At 42.2% G+C, this 25,747-nt stretch overlaps 2 protein-coding genes across 2 annotated transcripts in view; both read right to left on the bottom strand.

Annotated features, from left to right (window-relative positions):
- Positions 1-25,747, bottom strand: part of LOC101476154 (tumor-associated calcium signal transducer 2) — a 40,526-nt gene that overhangs the window by 14,095 nt on the left and 684 nt on the right. The window contains exons 3-4 of the mRNA XM_076891923.1: positions 25,452-25,713; positions 25,297-25,362 (exon numbers count right to left, since the gene is read on the bottom strand). Of these exons, the coding sequence (XP_076748038.1) occupies positions 25,297-25,362; positions 25,452-25,713 (328 nt within the window). The remainder of the gene's footprint in view (positions 1-25,296; positions 25,363-25,451; positions 25,714-25,747) is intronic.
- On the bottom strand, positions 24,608-25,203 carry LOC143421850 (tumor-associated calcium signal transducer 2-like). The gene is made up of 3 exons (XM_076891964.1): positions 25,141-25,203; positions 24,951-25,049; positions 24,608-24,862 (listed from the first exon to the last, which is right to left on the bottom strand). Exons 2-3 carry the CDS (start codon positions 25,029-25,031, stop codon positions 24,608-24,610), a joined length of 336 nt encoding a protein of 111 aa, XP_076748079.1. The 5' UTR covers positions 25,032-25,049; positions 25,141-25,203.

Below are 25,747 nucleotides of genomic sequence, written 5' to 3'. Positions count from 1 at the left end.
CAAGACCCCGATGAGGACGACGGGCATGCAGTTGAGCGTCCCTGAGACGGTTTCTGACAGTTTGTGCAGAAATTGTTTGGTTGTGCAAACCAATTGTTCCAGCAGCTGTCTGGGTGGCTGGTCTCAGACGATCTTGGAGGTGAACCTGCTGGATGTGGAGGTCCTGGGCTGGTGTGGTTACACGAGGTCTGCGGTTGTGAGGCCGGTTGGATGTGCTGCCATATTCTCTGAAACGCCTGTGGAGACGGCTTATGGTTGAGAAATGAACATTCAATGCACGGGCGACAGATCTGGTTGACATTCCTGCTGTCAGCATGCCAATTGCACGCTCCCTCATTGCTTGTGGCATCTGTGGCATTTTGCTGTGAGACAAAACTGCACATTCCAGGGTGGCCTTTTGTTGTGGGCAGTCTGAGGTACACCTGTGCACTACTCATGATGTCAGATCAGCATCCTGATGTGGCACACCTGTGAGGTGGGATGGATTATCTCAATATAGCAGATGTGCCCACTACCACACATTTGGACTGATTTGTGACCACTGTTTGGGAGGGATGGTTATATTGTGTATCTGGAATGAATTTTCGGTCTCTACGTCCATCCCATGGGGAATGGGAGCAGTAACAAAGGTGTTGCGTTTATATTTTTGTTGAGTGTATCTAAACTGTGTAGTAGTAATATGAGAAATCAGTAATCTGAGAAATGTAATTTCTCACCCTGACCGGTTGAGGCAGATGGCCGCCCCTCCCTGAGCCTGGTTCTGCCGGAGGTTTCTTCCTGTTAAAAGGGAGTTTTTCCTTCCCACTGTTGCTCATAGGGGGTCATATGATTGTTGGGTTTTTCTCTGTATGTATTATTGTAAGGTTTAACTTATTATGTAAGTGCCTTAAGTTGACTATTGTTGTGATTAAGCACTGAATAAATAATGTCTAAAACTGAAGTTGATACTTGAGGTGGTGTGTGAATGACATTTTGAAAAATTTAAATTGTGTGTGGAAAGACATTTCTTGTAGCTAAGCAAATACTTCAATGAACTCATTTTGTTTGGTAATGGAATAGGATTTAATTTTATCAGAAATCCGTACAGTAATTTTGGCTGTGGATCACAGGGTGCAGAGTGGAGATGGCCTAGATTCATAATCCAGTGAGATATCTGCGTCACCTCTTACAGTTTTCCTGTAATCTAAGCTCAAAGATGAGAATATATAGAGTACAGTAGAGTAAATTGTGCAGTTTACTATCAATTTTCTCAAAATCCGTACAGTAATTTTGGCTGTGGATCACAGGGTGAAGAGTGGAGATGGCCTAGATTCATAATCCAGTGAAATATCTGCGTCACCTCTTACAGTTTTCCTGTAATCGGAGCTCAAAGATGTCAATATGTAGAGTACAGTAAAGCAAAATGGGAAGATTTTACCATGAATTTTCTCAAAAACTGTACAGTAATTTTGGCTGTGGATGACAGGGTGAAGAGTGGCGAGATTCAGAAACCAGTGAAATATCTGCGTCACCTCTTACAGTTTTCCTGTAATCGGAGATCAAAGATGTCAATATGTAGAGTACAGTAAAGCAAAATGGGAAGATTTTACTATCAATTTTCTCAAAAACTGTACAGTAATTTTGGCTGTGGATCACAGCATGCAGAGTGGGGGTCACCCAGAGTCAGAATCCAGTGAGATATCTGCGTCACCTCTTTCAGTTTTCCTGTAATCTGAGCTCAAAGATGAGGACATTAAAAGTATAGTTGAGTAAATTGGGTAAATTTTATTGTTAATTTTCTCTGAATCATACAGTAATTTGGGCTGTGGATCACAGGGGTGAAAGTGGAGATTAACCAAAACTGGGAGTGGATTGTGAAGTAAAATAGTGTCAGGACACAAAACACTGCGTTTCTAAGCCAGTCGGCACCTATACCGTAATATGCGTAAGAGTAGTGCAACAACATTTTAGGTGCGGCTGGCGGGGCGGCTAGCTTGACTGCGACTTCGTAAGTGAGGGCTCACTTGACCGCAGTAACGTTAGCTGGATAACCAGGGGTTATCTGACCGGAGAGGTTCACTGCATTTGGTCTTCCACGACGAAAAAGTGAATAAATTTCTTCATCAGTAGTACGATGCGGTACACTAGTACAAATATTAGGTTGCCCAGAACATGCATTTGCCAGGGTGTTAATTAGCTCCTCATTACTTAGAATTTGAGCCACAAAATTCCGTGCGGACTGGCTCATAGTGCCATTCCTCGCAGGTACAAACAAGGAAAACACTAGATGGCGCAAGCGCCTCCGTGACGTCAAGTTTCATTCTATATATTCAGAAGATCATTTTATATATTCAAGCTTCATTCTATATATTCAAAAGATCATTCTATATATATTCAAGTTTCATCCTATATATTCAAGTTTCATCCTATATATTCAAGTTTCATTCTATATATTCAAGCTTCATTCTATATATTCAAAAGATCATTCTATATATTCAAGTTTCATTCTATATATTCAAGCTTCATTCTATATATTCAAAAGATCATTTTATATATTCAAGCTTCATTCTATATATTCAAAAGATCATTTTATATATTCAAGCTTCATTCTATATATTCAAAAGATCATTCTATATATTCAAGTTTCATCCTATATATTCAAGTTTCATCCTATATATTCAAGTTTCATCCTATATATTCAAGTTTCATTCTATATATTCAAGTTTCATTCTATATATTCAGACTTTGGTTGGAATATATATATAATATTTTCCTAAAGGGCATGCCATAATATACACACATATATATATATATATATATATATATATATATATATATATATATATATATATATATATATATATATATATATATGTATATATATATATATATATATATATATATATATATACACATATATATGTGTATATATATATACACATATATATATGTGTATATATATATACACATATATATATGTGTATATATATATATATATATATATATATATATATACATATACATATATATATATATATATATATATATATACATATACATATATATATATATATATATATATACATATACATATATATATATATATATATATATATATATATATATACATATATATATATATATATATATATATATATATATATATATATATATATATATATATATATATACATACACACACATACAGACACACATATATACAGAGACAGATATAAATAAAATATACGAAGGGGATAAATAGAATAAATAGGAATAAAAATACAAGTGAATTGCACATTTCAAGTATTGAGGTCTATTGCACTGTTGACTATTTACAAAAAGTATTGCACAAGGTATTGCACAGTGAGGTGAAGAGGCACTACAGCTTAGTTGTCCCCCCCTCCTTTGTCCTCCTGTTTCCCCTCCCTCTCCCCTCCAGAGAGGAGTTAAACAGTCTGATGGCGTGTGGGACAAAGGAGTTTTTAAGTCTGTTGGTTCTTGTCTTGGGGAGAAGCAACCTGTCACTGACTCTTCTGGTTGTTTACGACCGTGTGCAGAGGATGCCCAGCATTGTTCATAATGTCCAGCAGTTTTTTTAGTGTCCTTTTCTCTGCCACTGTCACCAGAGTGTCCAGCTTCATGCCGACCACAGATCTAGCCTTCCTGATCAGTTTCTCCAGCCTGGATGAGTCCTTCTTTGCTGTGCTGCTCCCCCAGCACACCACAGCATAGAAAAGTACTCCAGCAACCACCGACTGGTAAAACATCCTCAGGAGCTTCCTGCAGATGTTAAAAGACCTCAGCCTCCTGAGGAAGTACAGTCGGCTTTGGGCTTTTTTATACAGGTGCTCTGTGTTGCATGACCAGTCCAGTTTATTGTCCACCCACAGCCCGAGGTACTTGTACTTGTTGACCACCTCCACCTCCTCCCCCTCTATCTGAACCGGCAGTGGACCTTCTCTGGACCTCCCGAAGTCCACAACCAGTTCCTTGGTCTTTGAGGTGTTGAGTTGCAGGTGGTTTGTGTGACTCCATGCGACAAAGTTCCTCACCAGACTCCTATACTCCTCTTCCTGATCATCCCAGATACACCCCATGATGGCTGTGTCGTCTGCAAACTTCTGAATGTGGCATAATTCAGAGTTGTAGCAGAAGTCAGAGGTGTACAGGGTGAAGAGAAGAGGGGACAGCACAGTTCCCTGTGGTGCTCCTGTGCTGCTGACCACAGTGTCAGACGTGATGTCCTTCAGCCTGACGTACTGTGGTCTGTCGGTGAGGTAGTCGGAGATCCAAGCCACCAGGCAGGGGTCCACCTCCATCCTGTTCAGTTTTTCCTGAAGCATACAGGGCCGGATGGTATTAAAGGCACTGGAGAAGTCAAGAAACAGGATCCTGACCGTGCCTTTTCCCCCATCCAGGTGTGAGTGGGCTCTGTGTAGGAGGTACAGGATGGCATCCTCCACTCCGACACCTGCCTTGTATGCAAACTGTAGTGGGTCCTGGGCATGTTGTACCTGTGGTCGGAGGAGGTTGAGGAAGAGCCGCTCTAGAGTCTTCATAAGATGTGACGTCAGTGCCACCGGTCGGAAGTCATTCAGCTCATTGGGCCGGTTCTTTTTGGGGACCGGGACGATGCAGGATGTCTTCCATAGGGCGGGCACTCTCCCCAGTCGCAGACTGAGGTTGAAGACTCGTTGTAGCGGCTCCCCAAGTTCAGCAGCACACGCCTTTAGCATCCTAGGACACACCTTGTCTGGGCCTGCTGCCTTTCTGGGGCGAAGCTTCCTCAGTTGTCTCATGACCTGATCCACTGTGACACTGGGAGATGTTGGGGAGGGGGGGAGATGTCTTGCTGCTGAGAGAGGGATTGGAGGAGGGGGGTGGTGGGGGGAAGAGCTAGAGAACTTAAATTGGAACACTTAGACATATGTCAGCGAGTGCTGAGGCCTGCAATCCCTCCATGGTTACTTCCTGAAGCAGCTGTAGATTTTGCTTTATTGTGCCAGAAGAGTAAGGACAGGACAGGCGGTCTAGACTCAAATATAGTTCAGGGTTACATCGATCAGTATTATGGTTATGTGCAAGTATATACGGATGCTTCAAAGAAACCAGCTAATCAAGTGGGGGTGGCAGTAGTAATTCCAGACTTTATGGTAAAAATTGGGAAGAGGATTAATAATGGATTGTCTGTGTTTACAGGAGAAATGATAGCGATTCTATTAGCAGTACAGTGGGTGGAAGATTTGAGGCCTTTGAAACCAATTATTTGTTCAGATTCAAGTGCAGCCTTGGTCAGTCTACAGAATGGTCATTTGAAAGGTAGGTCAGATATTTTAATAGAGGTTCAGCAAACTCTTTTCAGGATACATATGATGGTCTGTCAGTAGTGTTTGTATGGGTCCCGGCTCACTAAGGGGGAATGAAGCAGCGGATAGGTTAGCAAAGGAAGCCGCTAATCATAAGATGGTTGATCTGGCGGTGAATTTTGGTCAGGAGGAAGTATTATTAAGCTAGAAATGAGGGGTAGATCAGAATCAGAATCAGAATCAGAATGGGGTTTATTGCCAAATGTTGAGCAGGTTTACAACATTTGGAAATTGCTGCGGTGCTTCAGTGCAAACATGCTGTCATAAATAGCACTTAAATAGACATGGAAAAAAATAAAAGTAGGGATAAGAATTAAGAGTGCTACGTTGAAAGATATATACATGAGTGCAGGTGGTGATCAGTGCCAAACATAGAATGATGCAGTGACACAGCGTAGGGTCATGTGTTAGTGGCGGGTACAGTCATATGGTTATTGTTCATGTGTCCAACAGCAGAGGGGAAGAAACTGTTCTTATGGCGAGAGGTTCTGGTGCGAATGGACCGGAGCCTCCTGCCTGAGGGGAGCAGGTCAAACAGACTGTGTCCAGGGTGAGAAGGGTCAGCTGAGATCCGAGCTGCACGCCGCAATGTCCTGGAGGTGTGCAGGTCCTGCAGAGATGGGAGTCTGCAGCCAATCACCTTCTCAGCAGAGCGCACAACACGCTGCAGTCTCTGTTTGTCCCTGATAGTGGCTCCAGCGTACCACACGGTGATGGAGGAGGTGAGGATGGACTCGATGATTGCAGTGTAGAACTGCATCATCGTCCGTGTTGGCAGGTTGAATTTCTTCAGCTGCCTCAGGAAGCACATCCTCTGCTGGGCTTTCTTAATGACGGAGGTGATGGTGGGCTCCCACTTCAGGTCCTGGGTGATGGTGGTACCCAGGAAGCGGAATGAGTCCACAGAGGTGATGGGGGTGTCAGTCAGGATGATGGGGGGGAGTGGGGCTGTGTGCTTCCTGAAGTCCACAATAATCTCCACTGTCTTCTGGGCATTCAGCACCAGGTTGTTGTGGCTGCACCAGGACACCAGACGTTCAACCTCCCTCCTGTAGGCAGACTCGTCCCCGTCCGAGATGAGTCCAATAACGGTGGTGTCATCTGCAAACTTGATTAGCTTGACAGACTGGTGGGTGGAGGTGCAGCAGTTGGTGTACAGGGAGAAGAGCAGAGGAGAAAGAACACAGCCCTGAGGGGAGCCGGTGCTGATGGTCCGGGAGTCCGAGACATTCTTTCCCAGCCACTGTTCTGCCAGTAGATGGCAGAAACAGTGGGACGAAGACAGGAGGGGAAGGTGGTTATATAAAATTCAAAGGGGGGTGGGAGTGAGGACAGCCACAAGAAGGAGTAGGCGAGAGGAGGTGGTGGTGTCAAGACTGAGATCTGGACATACGGGTTTGAATTCTACACCATTCTTGATAGGGAAACATGCCTCAGGGAAATGTGATTATTGTGGAGAGGATGGAACTTTGGAGCATGTTATTTTGCAATGTCGGAAGTATAAGGAGAGGAGACGAGTGGCCTAAAATCTCAGTAGCATTGCTATGAAACTTGATCTTGTTGGGTTATTACAGGAGTCGGGGGATAAATGTTATCAGGCCTTGTTTCAGTTTTTGAGAGAAGGAAGGTTGTTTGGGAGGATATGAAGGTTTTTTTTTTGTTTGTTTTTTGAGCGTGATTCCTGTCCACACTCCATACCAGTGGTGGCGGTAATGCACCATGCAGTTGTTTGCCAACCGCCAATAATACGTACAAGAAGAAGAAGACTTGTTGTTGGATTGTTGTGCTAACCTGTGTCAGTGTAACCCAGCTCACCTAGTGATTTCTTCATGCGCTTTGCTAACGTTGACTTTCCCCTTGTGTATGGACTTCCCTGAACCGCTTCCCTTCTTTGTGAACCCTGAGTGGATAAGGGTCCAGCTTGGGCTGGAGTGGCTTTTGGATTATTGTGAGTCACTGGCAGTGTGAAAAGGAGTTTGGACCTTGCTCTGCACCCCCTGCCCTGCCCCAGAACAGCACTATATGGATATTCTCACCTGGTGTCACTTTTATAAATAAACCCCCTTTTGACTTTCATTCAGACTGAGTCATGAACCTTGACACTCACAAAGATTATGTTGTTAGTGACACAGATGTAACTAATAACATGAATGTGTGAGGCCCCAAACCTGTAGTTCAGGTATTTGTGGTCCAAATCTATTCTGTCTACTAAGTGATTCTAGAAATGTGTCCAAAAGCTGCATGAATAAGTTTTGGTTCCCCCATAAGATTTTTATGTTTTATTATACAGAATTGTTTAAGTAGACTTTTTTTTAGTAACAGTCAAAGAGCACACCTTTTACCAGTTTAGACATTCCTCAGATTTTGGCACATGTTGACATGACAGCATCACACATCCATGATGTGAGTCTCTGGTTTCACTACTTCCCAAAGGTGCTCTATTGGACTGAGATCTGCTGACTGTAGAGGCCAGTGGAGTACTGTGAACTCGCTATCATGTTCACCAAATCAGTTTGAGATGATCTGAGCCTTGTGACATGGTGCGTTATCCTGCTGTAAGAAGGCAGAGAAGATGAGTACGCTGTTGTCATAAAGTGATGGGAATAGTCGGGAACAAGACTCAGTTAGGCTGTGGTGTATAAACAATGTTCAGGTGGTACTAAGGAGCCTAAACTGTGACAAGGTCAGGTCAGACTTTACTGTAAACAACCATGAATCTGTTCTGCCTTTTATCAGTGGTTCAGACAGCTGCTGGTGGTTCAACATGTATTTTTCCTTGAGGTTACCTGGTGTGTGGAGGGACAGAAACTGTGTGTGAATTACCAATAGAGCTTCTCACACTGCAGGTTCTGGTCTCCCTTGTCAGTTCGACGAACTCCAGAGTTGTTGACGCACCAGTAGTGATGGGTAGATGAGGCCTCGTGAAGCGTTTCAGCACATTCCCCAAACTGTATCGGCACAGTTTTGCTTTTTTGCTCCATACTGACACCTGCTGGACCTTAAATATCATTGCTGGCAACTTACTTGAGACTCACAACAGACACTGATTCAATGACCTAGTCATACTTATATACACTGTATACACGGTAAGGTATTGTACTTTCCATGGAATCATTTTATATCTTCTATATTACAAATATTGTAGACATCTTTAAAATATATTATGAATGACATTAAGTGAAAATTAAAATGAAAGTATTGTGAATGTAATATTACCCATTTGACTCAGTTTATTATAAATTTCTATTCAGAAAAATAGGTTTATCCAATGTTTTTGCATTCAGTCTATTGCGGTTGTTTTTTTGTTTTTTTTATACACCATTTCCCCAGCTTTGGAAACTCACAGGAACAGATGAAGCTGGGGTACACAAAAGCTGTAAAGCCAGGTGGATAAGGTTCTGATAAGATGTCTTCCTATTCCCCCAGTACGTTACACTCACTCTCCACAATACTAAGGGGTTGGCAGTCTGGTTCATCCGTTTCACTCAACAATCCGCTTTCCCCCTTCTCGTTCTCCGTTGCCGCTGTGCTTTTTCGGCACTGCGCATGCGTGTTTTACCCATATTCTATCACGATATTTCATTTTCTTATCGTTAGCATTGTACCGGTATTACCGTGAACGGTAGTGATGTGCGATACCACTGATTTCCTTTCCGATCTGATACCAAGTAATATTCAGGGTGGTATCGACGATACTGATCCGATACCGATACTTTGTACAAAAACTTATTTTATTTATTGTATCTCAAATTATAGCATCATAATGATTACAGGGCATCAGATTACTTGTTCTTATTACTTAATAATGCAGGGTTCATCATATAGAAATAAAAAATCTGAAGTTCTGCCTATTTGAACACTTTGCCTGCCTGCAGCACTAAAGGACTCCATGAGAGACGTCTGTCTCGCCCTAGCAGCACCTGTCCCTCTCCTCCTCTTCAGTTCGTCTCAACATACGCTCGTCATATTCTGTGATATGATTTACTCTGAGGTGTTTGACAAGGTTAGTGATGTTGCCACAACCATACATGCCAACCCTCCAGATTTTTCCGGGAGAATCACGAATTTCAGTGCCCGTCCCGAAAATCTCCCAGAGCCACCATTCTCCTGAATTTCCCCCGATTTTCCACCCGGACAACAAAATTGAAAAACCGTATCGCAGAATTCATAGCGTGGCCCAGCCAATTCCAGCAATGACGGCAGCGACTTAGTTTTAATATTACTCTTATTTCTCTTTCTGGGTCGCAAAAAAAACTTTTAACATATTTTCAGGGGAGAATGTAGCTGTGTAAACTTCAAATATCTGAGCCGACCGACACATCGTCTTCAAACCCCCGCGGTCTTTCGCTACTCGGGTTAAACAGGATATATAAGTCACTTTGATAACTTAAAAATGTTATTGTTTGGCTTTTTCAGTGTTTTATTTGTTCGTGGGTAAATCGGTTTGGCTGAGATTAAAGTTATTAGATTAGATTAAATTAAACTTTATTAATCCCTCGGGAGGGTTCCTCCGGGGTTTTCACACAGCTGAATAAACATCAAACAGAAAATGATTAAACAGAAGAGTCTACGCCAGCGCCCTGTTATATCTAGATAGCAAGGAGCAGACGGCAGAGTTTCACTCCACCGAGGGAGCCTGTGACGTACTACCCGGCTTTCTTTAGACCGCGAAGGCCGGGTCCTCAGGTGGAAGCAGCCTCTGAATTTGGACACCCCCGCTGTTTCCGGGCCGGGCAATAATAATGGTGACATTTAACGTATTTTATCCTATAAATAAACACTGTAAAATGTATTTATCCCCCCCCCCAACAGCCCTTTTGAATGTCTCCCTAGTACGGCCACACCTCACTTTTTTGCCAAATGTATTGCAAACCACGTCTCAGCTGTTTGTGGAGGTAAAATACGTCTGCACAATTACGCTCAGCCATCGTTGTGAGTGCGCACGCCAAGGGGCGGCGAGACATTTATACAGACGTATTTCGCACATGACTATGAAAGGCGGAAGAGGAAGTAGTGCCTTTGAATGTAGACAATCCGAATGTTATAGTTTCCTTCCACTGTGTTCCTGTTAATGATAAACTACAAATTTACTCTAAATTACTAAAATGTCGATATTGTAATGTGAGAATCGATTTTAGAACATAAATGATTAGTATCGGAGGAATCGATATTTCAGGATCGATCCGCACATCACTAGTGAACGGTATAATATGGCCCAGCCCTACTTGGGGACCACTGATGGGGGAACAAAATGCACACCATAAGCAGGCTGGAGTGTCAAACAGAGGACATGAAACAGGAAGGAGCCCCTTTATCACTTCTAAACTTACATGCTGTGCAGTCTATGGGCTGTTTTGTACCAATACCAACCAGAAGAGTACATGAATATGGGGGTCCGTCGCAGATAGCCCACTTCATAGTGTAGAATAAAAAGGGGATGTTTTTTCCTCTTCTAGTTTCATCATTTTAATATGGCACTATTAGTTCATTAGAATCATATAACCAGCTTTGCATTAAATATATACTGAAGTTTTGATCTTACATTAGCCTTTGTACTACAGTGATTGTTATAACTCTAGTTTGATTTTTTACTTACAGGTACCAGAATAATAATATGATCTTTCATTGCAGATGTGACCATGATCAACTTATACATATTGCAGTTTGTTGCTTATTATAGAGTTGTGCTCAAGTTAATTAAGGGTTAAAAGCTACAGTCAGCGTGAATGTCTGACTGATCTATTGAGGGGAAAGGCTTCGAGCATAGAGGGCCGCACACGCTTACATACCACTGATATCATATTATTCTTTGTGGTCTTCTATTCAATTATGTTTTGCTAAGTTTAAAGTGGTAGTAATTAAATGACATTGATTAAAATATTAAATGCCTGAGTCAGTTTCCGGGCTTTTTTAGAGAATCAGTGAAAAGCATAAATCATCACTGTCATGTTTAATCATTAATGATTGAAATGAACTGAATAACGTTTAGAAGATTTGTTAATTTGTTTGTCTTTTGTTAAAAAGAGTGGTTTCAATAATTTCAGACACACCTTGCAATTGTGCTTATGATGAGTTGGCACTTGGTCTTTTGAAGGTCATAAGCTTCGTTCGGCGTGATGGTCCGGACTGATATATTGCAGGTTTTGACTTTGAGTGCAGAGGGCTAAATGCAAACATGCTTACACAGCACTTATACGATGTTATTCTTGGTGATCTTGTACTCAGTTATGTTTTTTATGTTTTAAGTAGTGGTAGCTGACCAAGCATTATTCATTTAGTATTATACACTTGTTTTAGAGCAATACACACTGATCGTCTTAATCAATGTGGAAGTCCTTGTAGTTGCAATGTTGTGTCTCTGCAGGGGACGGATGGCTCCAGGAGATGGGGGGCAGTCAGCGTCTGCCCTCGGGAAGGAGACAATGTTATTTTTCTGTGTTAAATAAAACTGTCAACATTGATTGTATAACACCTGTCATTACGCATGAAGGGGCGTTCTAATACCCTGATTTTTACAAAACTATGGAGATGTGTTTTTTGTGATGAGATCTGAGGCTGTCTGCATACAGTTTCCATCTCCCACGTGTGTGACCATTAAAATCATCGTTTGACTTGACCCGGCCGGACCAGTGTTGTTATTGTGGTGTTTCTCTTGTCTCCATCCCCAATATTTTGAACCTTAACAATAGTGGCACATGTTGTTGGAACTAAAGAGAAAGAGGAAAAAAAAAACACCACCACACTAGCAGGTTATTAACGGGAACTCAAATACGTAATAACATTACTGTACTGTGACTTCATGAAGCATAATTTTTTATTTTTAAAAGATGCAGTATTATATAAGGGTGAATCTTTTGGCTGTGAGTCCCAACACAGCGGAACAAACCTTCCCAACCCCCACTCGCCAACAAAACTAGCTACAGCTTTTTGGTTCAACTCCGGCGGCTAATTACAATATTTGATCAAACAAAACAAGCAAAACTACATCTTATAGAAATATATATCTATGTCTTAAATTTAAATTTGTTGTTGTTGTTTTTCTGAAAGTGTCCATTAAATCTAGGTCAAACTGAACTATGCATTTCTTTTCAGCAGAATAAAGTTTGTATCAAATTTAAAAATAATAATATTAATAACAATAATACATTTGATCTAGAAGCGCCTTTCAAAACACCCAAGGACACTGTACAAGAAAACAAACGTAAACCACTCGGAGTATAACTCAACTTAGAATATAATCTCACCCAGATGAAGTCTAAAACAGAACATGACAGCTTGTCTTGACCATGTCTACATACTGCACTGAGTTCCTGCCATGTGATTGGCTGATTAGATATTTGCATTAACAAGCAGTTGATGCATGCACACTTCCTTTAAAAATAAGAGAGAGAATGTTTTTTTGTTGTTGTTGTTTTTTCCATCTGTCCCGTTTCGTTCTTTAGCCGTCAGAATTGTTGTCTGAAGGTCAACAAAGATACCCAACGGATTTACAAATGGATCATCACGGCTTTGCCATATTGGTCCATTTGATCGACCTTTTTGTTATTATTATTTATTTTCAGTTGTTACAGACGGGACAGACATGGCTGGGGGATAAGAAAGGTAAAAAAGAAAGATGAAGGAAAAGAAAAACAGAGGGGAAGAGGGACAGTGAGAAAAGACACTTAAAAAAATCTCCCGGATCAACTGTTGAGAGAAAAAAAAAGAGAAAACAAAAAAGAGAGCAGCATAATAAACCCAACACCATCACATTAATCTAGCTATGTGTAAAAAACAGTAAATACTAAATATTGAATGTTGTTGTGCAGCACGTAGGACCAACAGCGCACAATGTGCTTTGAGGTAGCAGCCAAGAAAGGTATGGTTTGTGTCTATGAACAGTGCACACCTGTGTGGATGAGCGCGCTTGTATTCAAAAGGTTTCTCCATGTAACGATCTGCTAGCCGGTGTGGGGGGCCATGGCCCCGTCCCCCAGGGCATGAAGCATGCATGGAGTACATCCAGGCCCCAGACATCCAGAGGCCCCAGAGTGTGAGAGCCCAAGGAGGACCACCAGAGGGGCATCCGTGCCACCCTTCTGGGAAGAGCAAAGGAGAGCCCCTGACGAAGGGTCACCAAGCAGCTACGGAGCAGAAGCCAGAGGGGGCTGCAGTGGCGTGCCCATGGGCTCTGCCGGCAGCCAGCTGTGCCAGAGTGAACCGAGCCGCAGGCCCAGAGGGCCCCCCAACCGAGTCACGGCGCCCGGGCCCATGTTTTACGGTGAGCCGGTACATACCTGAGCGCCCAGCCCTGGACACCAAGAACCACCAACACACCGACGCCTGAGGGCATCAGCCACTGGCAGGGAGTGTGGTGAGGGCAGAAAGGCCTCCATAATTTGGAGGGCCTGAGAGAGAATGGTTAATTTTATTTTCTAGTGGGAACACACATGAACACAAACCATAAACATACCTTTGTACATTCATTTCATTACCTCAGCTACTTTTTGCACAACCCACTGTCATTGTTGCACGTTTCTATTGCACCGACTAGTGTATGCATCGTTCTGTTGCACAGTTTTTTTTTTAATTTTTGCATACTTGCGCTTTATGCAGTCCTGTGCTGATTTACTGTTACATGTAGCACCATGGTCTCAGTGGTTGAAATGACAATAAAGCCACTTGAGCTTCTTTTTTAAGTTATATAAAAATAACTACTCATACTTAAAAACGTAGCCTCCTAGCTTACTTTAAGGAAGCTTGTAGGACAAGTTTGGAACTCTGTGTGAAGCCATACAGGCTATTTAATGCATCCAGTCTGGATGCCAATTAGCCAACAGCTAAATTTGGCTTTTTCAGCACCTGCCTGAACAAGCATGCAGCATAGATGCTGAGCTTGTAACTGTTGCTTGTTGCTGTGCAAAGTCTATCACTGCTACATGTAACCAGGGTAACCAATTGTGCAGTCAAAAGTACGGTGGCTGGGAAGTGCAAATCGCAACAAATTAAAAAACCGCAACAAATAAAAAACAAACCACAACAAAATACAAAAAGCCCACAACAAATTACAAAAAGCCCACAACAAAATACAAAAAGCCCACAACAAATTACAAAAAGCCCACAACAAAATACAAAAAGCCCACAACAAATTACAAAAAGCCCACAACAAATTACAAAAAGCCCACAACAAAATACAAAAAGCCCACAACAAAATACAAAAAGCCCACAACAAAATACAAAAAGCCCACAACAAATTACAAAAAGCCCACAACAAAATACAAAAAGCCCACAACAAATTAAAAATCCTTGACGGAAAGGGATTGTCTGAAATACCGGAAGTGACACAAGCGTGATGTCACGAGAGGGGGCGTGGTCAGGGTTTTTGGTTGAGGCGCCACATTTCTGGGCCGAACAAAGCGCTAGCGAAAGAGCGAAAGTACACGGATAACACCAGCTATGGTTCGTACTTGCTGTGCGGTCGGTTGTAAAGTTAGATCGCACGGCCGGCAAGGGAATAAGGTTGAAAATGGTTTATCTTTTCATTCTTTCCCCACCTGGAAGCAACATGAGGCAGCTCATGTATCGGATGTTACCAAACGAAGGCGTCTAGCCTGGATAGCAGCTGTGAGACGAGCTGATATCCAGTTCTCTTCCATCTCCAAATATCTGTTGGTGCTCCAGACATTTTCATTCCCGTAAGTTATAGATATGTTCATATCACTCTTTATCCGGTCTTTAAGTCTGACGTCACTAGCATGGGCTCAAACGCTGCTGCAGGTCCATAAATCACAGGATCACTGTGGCATTACTGAGAGTTGAAAAACTGTCTAAAGTCTTTCATCTGTAATAAAATTATCAGCGTTCTGCTCTACCATGTGTAACAATTGAGTTTAACATCCAGGCATCCATGAAAACGAAACGGAATATATGACATTTAACAGAGTTAGAAATTAGCAGGAAGTTAGCTCGCTAGCTTCCATCTAAATGAGGGATTTTGGAAACAAATTCAAACGTACAACTCTGCTATCACTTCCAACATAAATGAAGACAGAAAACTAAACAGCAGTGACGTTTGTAGGGCACTGTGAGTAAAATGCGTTTGATTTCCTCCCGAACATTCAAATTAGTGCAATCATAAATTCATTCATGAGGTGCAAATTAGAGTGAGAACACGTGGAGGCTCTGGCTACGTTCACACTGCACGCGAAAACGCATCAAATCCGACTTTTTTGACCGTATGCGACCCATATCCAATCATGGTATGACGGTGTAAAAACAGCACAAATCCGATATTTTCAAATCCGATCTGGGTCACTTTCGTATGTGGTACTTAATCCGATACATATCTGATGTTTTAGGAAGCAACTGCTGTTTGAATGGTCATGACGCATTAAATCCGTCTTTTATTTCACTGACACAAAACATATGCCAATTATCAGCGCTGGAGAAGACATTGAGAACACATGAGCGCTTCGTGTGCATCCCGTGCAGATGTTAGTGAAACTGTTGGGAAGATAACGTGAACATTTTATTTGTACTGTATAATCTGCAGATTCTGACATAAATCTGCAACTATCCTTTGAAGCACCGCTCCTCTCTAAAACAACAATAAGGATCATTATTAGGCCATATGTAAATAACAAAATAACTTAAAGCAAAATTGGACAACGTAAAGTCTGAAACAAGTCTTTATATTAAGGGCCATCAGTCAAACAATGCTGTTTGGTCTAAACAGAGCGCGTTGTGTGTGACGTCTTCTTTTGCGCATGCGGGCCACTTTGAGGGTTCACAAAGGACTGCGTTTGCTGTCACATTTTATTTGTAGTGTGAACAAGCAGACACAAAATCAGATTTAAATTAAAAAAAAAAAAAAATCGGAATTGAGCATTAAGACCTGCAGTGTGAACGTAGCCATAGTGAGTTCAGTGCATTGATGTGACATTGTCCTGAAGGATTTAGTTATTCTCAATGGTTAAAGAAATTGCAATTATTTATTCATATTTATTATAAATAATCCTAATTATATATCTTGCTTCCATGTTTGTGTCCTGTGTCACAAAAAATAAATTTTTTACTATAATACATTGATTAATGACCTGCAGAATCTCCTTATCATATTACGTGTCCATAATTGTCACCTAAAGTCAAACTTTATGCTTTCTCCATCTTGAAAGTGATGACATCCTTGCATTACATACTTTAGGTTCATTTTCTGAAGGCAGGTTTCTGAAAGAGAACAGGCAGATTTGGAATATAACATGCAGCGTTCTATAGATGGATACATAAAAAAATGGAAAATTACATGTATGTGCTAACTTTCTAAATACTTTGTTACATTTATGATAAAATGGATTTGAAAGTAGATAAAACAAATTTATGTCGGCCTTGGCTCATTAGAGTCCTTGTCTTTAAATTAACTTTGTATGTTTCAGGTACTGCACTCTCAAAGACTGAATGAACCAGCATTGGGTCATTGTGAGCATCACAGGGAAGGTTGAAGCCGCCCACTGCACCTGTATGGCCGGAGTCCTGGAGACCTGCATCCATGGCGCTGCTCTTCTGTTTAATGTAGAAGCAACAGTGCAGATCTGTGGCACAAGGACTGTTACAGATGAACCTGCATACTGGGGTTTTCTGGGTAATATGACCAAGATACAGCCAGAGGTTGGCCATAAGATGGACTTCTCCTCTTCAGCTGACCAAAAACTGCTCTCAATCAAAACATAAACAGACCATCTGTAGTGACAGGTAAAAGGAGCCGTCCTCAAAAAAGAAAAATCCCACCTGCTACTGTGGAGGAGTTGTCACTGCTATTGGAATCTTTGCTGGAACACAGTAAAGCTGTGGGTTGTGGGAATGACCCATAATGTTTTATATAAGGGTCTAGATTTATGCCTGAAGTGCACTGCCGTGTAAATAATTTGCATTTACTGAATATGTACTGACTGAGTCCCGCTGTTCAAAAGTTGAATAAAGAAACAAACTAAGTTTTGCTCTTTTTTTTTTTTTATTAAAACCACCTTACAGAACATCACATCAGTTACAATGTAGAATCCATGTCATAGTTTATAAAGGACAAAATGTTTACACAAAATCATGACAGCATTTACACGATATCACCCACTACTAACGTTACTTTATTTACTATCAATTACTTCAATTTATGTTCTGAAAAATTACCGCTATTTATACAGCACAAGACTAAAGAATATTTAACAGGAGCAAGTTTCATTTTCCCCTGGTTTTACTACCACACTGTTCACCAAAACGGCAGCAAACCTTCACCATCTTATCCAGAAGGGTCACCTCTTCACCCTCACATGGAAGAAGTAATCTGATTGGCATGGTGGTATGTTTGAAGCAGGTCCCTTGTGTAGCGCTGGAACTCAGTCACGATGTTTCATCCATTTCATGGGCTGGTTTGCTGCAATAATGCCAAATAATTAGTAACTATAAATAGAAGGTAGTTCTGCAAAATCACTCAGTAGGATGTTTTTTTCTAATTTTCTATGACCTCAGAGTGCATCGAAAATAAAACTAATAGGCTATAAAGATATGAACATATTTAGAACTTACCGGAATGAAAATGTCTGGAGCACCAACAGATATTTGGAGATGGAAGAGAACTGGATATCAGCTCGTCTCACAGCTGCTATCCAGGCTAGACGCCTTCGTTTGGTAACATCCGATACATGAGCTGCCTCATGTTGCTTCCAGGTGGGGAAAGAATGAAAAGATAAACCATTTTCAACCTTATTCCCTTGCCGGCCGTGCGATCTAACTTTACAACCGACCGCACAGCAAGTACGAACCATAGCTGGTGTTATCCGTGTACTTTCGCTCTTTCGCTAGCGCTTTGTTCAGCCCAGAAATGTGGCGCCTCAACCAAAAACCCTGACCACGCCCCCTCTCGTGACATCACGCTTGTGTCACTTCCGGTATTTCAGACAATCCCTTTCCGTCAAGGATTTTTAATTTGTTGTGGGCTTTTTGTAATTTGTTGTGGGCTTTTTGTATTTTGTTGTGGGCTTTTTGTAATTTGTTGTGGGCTTTTTGTATTTTGTTGTGGGCTTTTTGTAATTTGTTGTGGGCTTTTTGTATTTTGTTGTGGGCTTTTTGTATTTTGTTGTGGGCTTTTTGTATTTTGTTGTGGGCTTTTTGTAATTTGTTGTGGGCTTTTTGTATTTTGTTGTGGGCTTTTTGTATTTTGTTGTGGGCTTTTTGTAATTTGTTGTGGGCTTTTTGTATTTTGTTGTGGGCTTTTTGTATTTTGTTGTGGTTTGTTTTTTATTTGTTGCGGTTTTTTAATTTGTTGCGATTTGCACTTCCCAGCCACCGTACAAAAGGGATCAGACACCTTAATCTTTATAACAAGCCATAAGATTGTCCCAGTTTTCTCACCAGTGGACAGAGCTAATAAACCTGCGCAGTATCTGTGGCTGTTTTATCATCCAAGGATTTATTACTATGTCATTCTGTGACGTGAACAGAATGGCTGAGAGATGGCGCCACCATGTGACTGGTGCTAGAACTGACTGGCACACATTTCAAAACACTGTCACTTTGTTGTGAACTGGGCCCTATTTCAGGAAGCCGGTTTAGTGCAAAGTCTGACTAAGTATACCCTGAGTTAACGAAAACTCTGGTTTTTCGGTTTCACAAAGCGAGTTCAGCTGAAGCCTGAGTGAGTCACTATGATGACACACTCCGTGAAGCTAACCTGCCCCCTAGCAGGTTTACTTCAACTAACCCTAACTTTCTCCGCCTCTTTGTAGGAAACCTGACTGTAGGAAGTGTCAGACATGGCGTGTCCCTTCCTTGAAGAGCCAGTAGATGTTGAAGCCCAAATTCTCCGCAGAGCTCTCCGCCGGGAGAGAGTGATTAGAGCGCGTTCGGACATTTAATCATTTCCTGATGATTTCCTGTGTGAACGTTACCGTTTTTCAGCACAATCTATAATTTATTTGAATAACATCTTCAGGCCTAATATTGCTCATGTGACACATCGCGGACATTCTCTCAGTTCTGTACATATTATTCGTATTGCACTTCGGTTTTTTGCAAACGGGAGCTTTCTGTATAATATTGGTGACGCTGAGCACGTTTCCAAGGCTACCGTCTGTCGGGCAGTCAGGAATGTTACAGTTGCACTGAAACGTCTCCTGTACTCGTTTGTGGTGTTCCCCGGTCATAGACCCACAAGATTTATCAAAGAGGGATGCCACAAAATTGCAGGTAGCAGGATGAACAAAACTTAATACATGATGTGGTGATACTTGAACTACTACTTAAATTTTACATTTATTTTCACGGTTCCCAGGTGTGATTGGCTGTACAGATGGCACTCACATTCCAATCATTCAGTAAATGAAGGAGACTATGTGAACAGGAAGTCTTTCCACAGCATTAATGTGCAGGTACATAGTTCCCTGTAGCATTTCAAACTAACAAATTATGTCATTATAGTAATGGATGCTAATTTGTGTTCTCTGCACTGTGAAGATCATATGTGATGCTGCCAACATTATCACAAATGTGGAAGCCAACTGCTCAGCCTCTGTGAGTGGTGGTGGAGGAGGACCCCCACCTGTTTTTCAGGCCTCCGCTTTTTTTCTGTTGGCTATAACTGGTCACATTTGAGAATATAGAGTAAGCAAATATGTACTTGTAATGTGCTCAGATAATTTCAATAAGTGCTTACAGAGGGGAAATTAATGTAGCCTCTAACTGCAATTGATTTACATCGGACAAACAGACCAAGCACTATGGCTCATAATACAATTACACCTTACCTGTTTGGACTATATTTTTATATTTCATTTTTACTTGCTGCCAGGAACGTTTGGGGCCTGTTGGGTTGCACCTGCGCTCAAATCACATCACAAAATAAAATGTATGAAATAAAAAATAAAATAAAATATAATAAAATAACGTGTTAAATGGGTGGAAATCCCTAGATCAATGTTTAAATTAACACTCACGCATCGACTCTGTCGGCTATGTTTTGCCATGCATGCTCTCTTTCTTTTGTAGCTGAGGCTGTGTTACTTTTGTCCCGCAAAATTTGCATGTTATCGCCCACCCCCGTGACATCACGCTCCAAAGCCCTATGCTGCCATCAGAATTTCGGCCTCAAGCGCTGTAAAATACATTGACCGCGCCTTCTTTCCCTCCGTCTCCATGGTGACTCGCTTAATCTGTGCTCCACTAATCAGGGCTTTATGTATCCTCATGCGCGCGCTTAACTTGGGGTTAAAGCAACTCCGCGTTGATTGAACTACTTGTTATCAGCCTTTCTGAAACCGAATATTCCGAGTTGGACAGTTCGGGGTTACTCAACCCTGAGTATCGTTTTTCACTCTGAGTTTTCTAAACCGGCTTCCTGAAATAGGGCCCTGATCTTCGTGGCAAATTCAACCCAAATCAAGAAAATTCAATTAGATCTTTAAAAAAAAAAAATCCCACAAAGAGCCTTGTTACTGTCATCAGTGTACATTAGTAATACAAACCAGCTAAAGCTACAGTTAGAATATGTTAACATTATTAAATACCAGGAGGGGTGAGAAGCATGGCTCTAAAACCTTTTACAAAACCTGCTTTTAGCATGAATTAAATTCATAAACATGTTTTGGACATTCCTCAGAGATTTTGGCACACGTTGACATGAAAGCATCATTGGACAGAGATCTGCCGACTGTGGAGGAACCCAGGCGGTCTTCCCCTCTCTCCATCCTCCACTTTCCTGTCAGTCTTCACTGTGCCTATCAACATATAATAATTTTCTGAAGTAAAAACACTTATTTTGATCTTTTTTCCTTTTTTTGCAGCTGAAAAAAATAAGATATAATATAGAAACATGTCAATAAAAAAACTATACATAAACTACATAAAGTTTTAACAAGACTAAGAGTGTTCATGGCAATGGACTTCTTATTTGTCATTTGCTAAAGCAGGTTGTTACGACCCATCTAGGGGCCAGGCAATAACATGAGTGAAGGACTCGCTCGCCCCACAAGACCGAAGCAGTGACAGGAAACAAATCAGTTTGTTAAAAGGTGATTTATTTACAAAGTGATAAAACAGATACAACAAAACAGGAGTGTCAACACGTCGGGGTGAGCTAAGGCCAAAATAATAAACAAAACGAATCTAAACTGATTCCCCACACACCTAACCTTACCAAAACAAGTGCCAAAAACGAAGACAGACTCTGACCTCCTTAACTTACTCAAAACAGGAGAAAACAGGTGATCAAAAGAAACGGCAGCTCACTCCTACCCACTCCACTTCCTCAACTGTCACAATGTCACTGAAGCAGGGCCGTGCAGAGAGGTTTAAAGGGGCGGGTGCTCAAAGTTAAAAAGGGGCACATTGAACCAGGCTGAATAACAACAACACACATTCATCAAGAATCTAATATGGGAAGGGCAGGGCTGTGTTGATCTGAGACTGTAAACATTAAAAAGTCCACAGGAGAGATGGTAGCTGATTAAACAAGTGTCATGAGATAATAACAAAATGCAAAGATTGGTGACAGCGCTTGGAACCATAGGGCAACAAAAAACTGTGAGAAATAATTTAGGCTCTGCCTGTGAATCACTCTTTGCTTCTCTTCTTCCTTCCATCATTTCATATATCACTCTCCACTTGCTATGTGAGAACAAGTCTTCTCTCACCCCCATTCTCTGCGGCCTGCTGGAGCGGGGGGCTAGGAGGAGGAGTTGGCCGTCCGACTGCGGTCTGGAGTGTGGGGCCTCCCTGCTGCTGCGGAGTCAGGGCGGTCTGCCTCCCCCCACCGCAGGGAAAAGGGTAACACCACCTGGGTCTGGGTGCAGTTCCCCCCTCCAGGGGCAAGGGTACCTAGACCCGGTTCGTAGAGTACGCTTGGGGAGTGTGATCGTGTGTACAGCGTCTCTTTATGTCTGTCTCCACGTTGGTTGAGTGTGGAGTAAGTGCATATGAGAGCATGAGGGTGGGAATGGATGTTTGTATCTGTGTGTGCCTGTATGTCTGTGTCTATATGTCAGGTTGGGTATCAGGCGCCACTTCTCTGGGGACATCTCAGGCCCTCCAAGGTTTGGAGGCCTATCTCCACCCACCACCACTTCCCCTGCCAGTGGCGGACTCCCTCAGGTGTCGGTGCGTTGGTGGTTCTTTGTGTCTGGGGATGGGCGTCCAGGTACACACCGGCTCACTCCTTGGCGGCCGCTTATCGGGGCCTGGAGCCTGGGGCTCGCTCGGGCCACTTCGGAGGTGGGGTGCCCCCGGCTTCTCGGCCTGGGGCTCGGTCACTCAGGCACAGCTGGCTGCCGGCGGAGCTCACGGGCGCGTCAATGCAACCCCCCCCCTGGCTTCTGCTCCGCGGCTGCTGAGTGAGCCCTCATCTGGGACTCTCCTCAGCTCTTACTGGGACAGTGGCGCGGCTGCCCCTCTGTTGGTCTTCCTTGGTCTCTTGTGTTCTGGGGGCCTCTGGATGTCTGGAGTTTTGATCTCCTCCATACCTGCTTCATGCCCTGGAGGACGGGGCTGTGGCCCCCCCCCCCACACTCCCTAGCAGATCGTTACATGGAGAAACCTTTGGAATGCAAGCATGCTGATCCACACAGGTATGCACACAGGTGTACACACGGGTATTCACAGACGCGGACTACAGCTTTCTTGGCTGCTGCCTCAAAGCACATTGTGCGCTGTCTATCTTGCGTGCTGCACAATATCGTTTATTATTTAGTATCTACTGATATCTACTGCTAGCTAGTTTATAGTGATGGTGCTGTTTTTTTTATTATGTTGCTCTTTGTTGTTTGCTTTCTCTTCTGTTTTTTTTCTCCATACAGGTGACCCAGGTGTTTTTTTTTTGTTTTTTTTTGTTTTTTCTTTCTTCCCCCCCTTCTCACCGTCTCTTCTCCCCTTTGGTTTTCTTTCTCTCCCTAAAAAAAAAAAAAAAAAAAAAGAGAACAAGGCACAACTTGCTATTGCAATAAACTATAATCTAATTGTCCACACCTAACAACTCTTGCACTTAATCTATAATAAAATGATGACAGAAAAATGTTATAGCCCTGCCTTTAGTAGCCTCACACAGCTCCTACTGTTTCCTCCTCAGGTCCTTACCAGGCATGTCTGCACAATGTTATATCATGAGTAATATTTTTTTAAATCCAGCTAAATAAAACACACACATGCACACACAGTGACATTTTAGACCTTCTTCAGAATACTGTATATACTATGGGCATCATGGTGCTGATCCAGAATCCTTACATTATTATTTATTACTAGAGCTACAATAATAAAGCAATGAGGAGGGGGAAGTAATAAATATGAAATAATGTATTTATGATGATTCCATTTGTTTCACTATCCACTCTGTGCAGGGGCAAAGCTTATTACATGTTTAAACTGTAGAGATACAATCATTTTACTGCTGTAAAATCCAACTTTTGTCTTATTTAAAATATAAATCTAATATAATCTGCTTCTTAATGTATGTTCTTTAAAATACAGCTTGTGTTTTTTAATATATTATAATAATTATTATGTGGACATGCATATTAGATCGTTTTTTAGTGAAATATAATCCCTCCAGAAAGGCCGGAAATGCCCAGAAACTTACTTTAAAACTAAATATGTTCCCTAAAACGGTGACAGAGCTACAGACCCATGACAGCCTTGCACAGGTAGCCAGCAGCTGTGACCAGCACTACCTGTGCAGTTAATAAAAGGACAGGTAATGTTTGTCGCGCTGTTGCACACACAGCACGCTCGTTTGTTTCAGTTCGTCAGTTGCAACAAGACAACTTACCAACGTGTACGTAATAAGCTAATACTCCTGGGTGCTATACACTACAGTGTACGCTGTACACCTACTTACTGGTTTTTGTCGCATCAGTCTGTGTCTCTGAGTTAACTTGTGTTTCTCCTACAGCTCCGGACCGCTCAAGCCCCTCTAGCCCCCCCCCCTCTGCACGTGCCTGCTCTACAAATACACTCGCCACAGCAATCACAGCAATCGCTACCACCACGATGACAGCAATGATCCTGCCTGTCAGGTACGCGTCGACTCTTCACACTCTCTCTGCTTTACATTTGCTCCATCTCTCTTTGCTGAATTGGAGGAAAGAGCAGACACACCAAAAAAGTTTATATAATGACCCTTTTTTCTCAAAAGATAAATTTACCAACAACAGGTCGTTTATCTCACCTGAGTTTTTTTGTACTTCCTCTGTCGCTTCTGGACAAAGAACTACAAACACAGAGAAGAAACTAAATTATGGCCTTTTGTTTTAACATTTGTTCTTTAAACGACACTTCTGACATGCAGATGCGCTCACCACAGCAATCACAGCCAGCAGGCCAGCAATCACAGCCAGCACCACCACCACGATGACGGCGATGATCCCGCCTGTCAGGTGCTTCATGGTCATGGTCGGGGGCTCCTCGTCCACATAGTACACGATGATCTTCTCCATCATCAGAGTCTGCCCATCCACAGAAGCAGTAAAGTTTTTCTGCTCAGTAAACAGTGGCAGCACCTTCACCTGCAGAAAGTCACATGAAATGATGAAGTTAGCCAGTGGGTCCATTATACAAAACGTGCACACACACAAACACACAGGTTGTACATACGTCTTTCTCCATGTAGTAGGCCATTCTGGACAGGTCACTGATGCGCTCTCCTTTTGGCTTAGTCACATCAACCACAATCATGCGAGCGTCTGGGTCATACTGTAGAATGACAGGATGTTAGTTAGCATGGCAGTGGTGCTTTTTGCTTTGTTCTAAATTACAAGCAGTTTTTTGTTGGACTGTCACTCACCTGAACCTCCTTCACCAGGCTGCGGTCAAGTTGGTAACGCTTTTTAAGTTTAGTCGCAATAGCACTGTTTTAAAAAACGACATTAGGATGGTGAGATCTGGAAATGTCAGCCTCAGCATGTTTCTTAACTTTTAATAAGGGCTGAAGTGGACTTACGCCTTCAAATTGTCTTTATTCACGTTGGTGGGCCCCTCCTTGTGTGTCAGCTGAAGACGGACCCAGCTGGAAGAGGGAAAAATAAAATAAAGAAATGTTGAATACTTGAACTATTCATCCTCACAGCAATCCTTCACTATAGTGAAATCACTTACTAGGTCTCCACCAGCTTCTCACACTGGAGGGTCTGGTCTCCCTTGTCAGTTCGACGGACTCCAGCGCTGTTGACGCACCAGCACACATCTGTGTTGTTGCACTGCTTGGCCTTGAATTTGCCGTCATTCTCACATTCAGGGTCATAGATGCCATCGTTGTCCACAATGGCGGTCTCATGTTGCTTTCTTCCAATACTGCGAGTGCCCAGGGCCTTTCTAGCTCTGTACATTTCAGCTTTCATCAAGAAGCACTTGGGGATCACTGAGGGGGGAACAAAGTGCACACCATGAGCAGG

Source organism: Maylandia zebra, linkage group LG13 (genome assembly GCF_041146795.1).
Source record: "Maylandia zebra isolate NMK-2024a linkage group LG13, Mzebra_GT3a, whole genome shotgun sequence".
NCBI lineage: Eukaryota > Metazoa > Chordata > Actinopteri > Cichliformes > Cichlidae > Maylandia > Maylandia zebra.
The sequence above is the reverse complement of the archived record's forward strand: the minus strand, read 5'-3'. Positions and strand labels throughout refer to the sequence as shown.

Coding starts and splice junctions, on each gene's coding strand:
- LOC143421850 (XM_076891964.1), bottom strand. CDS start 25,031: ATGATTGTGGTTGATGTGACTAAGCCAAAAGGAGAGCGCATCAGTGAC. Junction 24,863..24,950: donor CCTACTACATGGAGAAAGAC/GTATGTACAACC, acceptor GACTTTCTGCAG/GTGAAGGTGCTGCCACTGTT.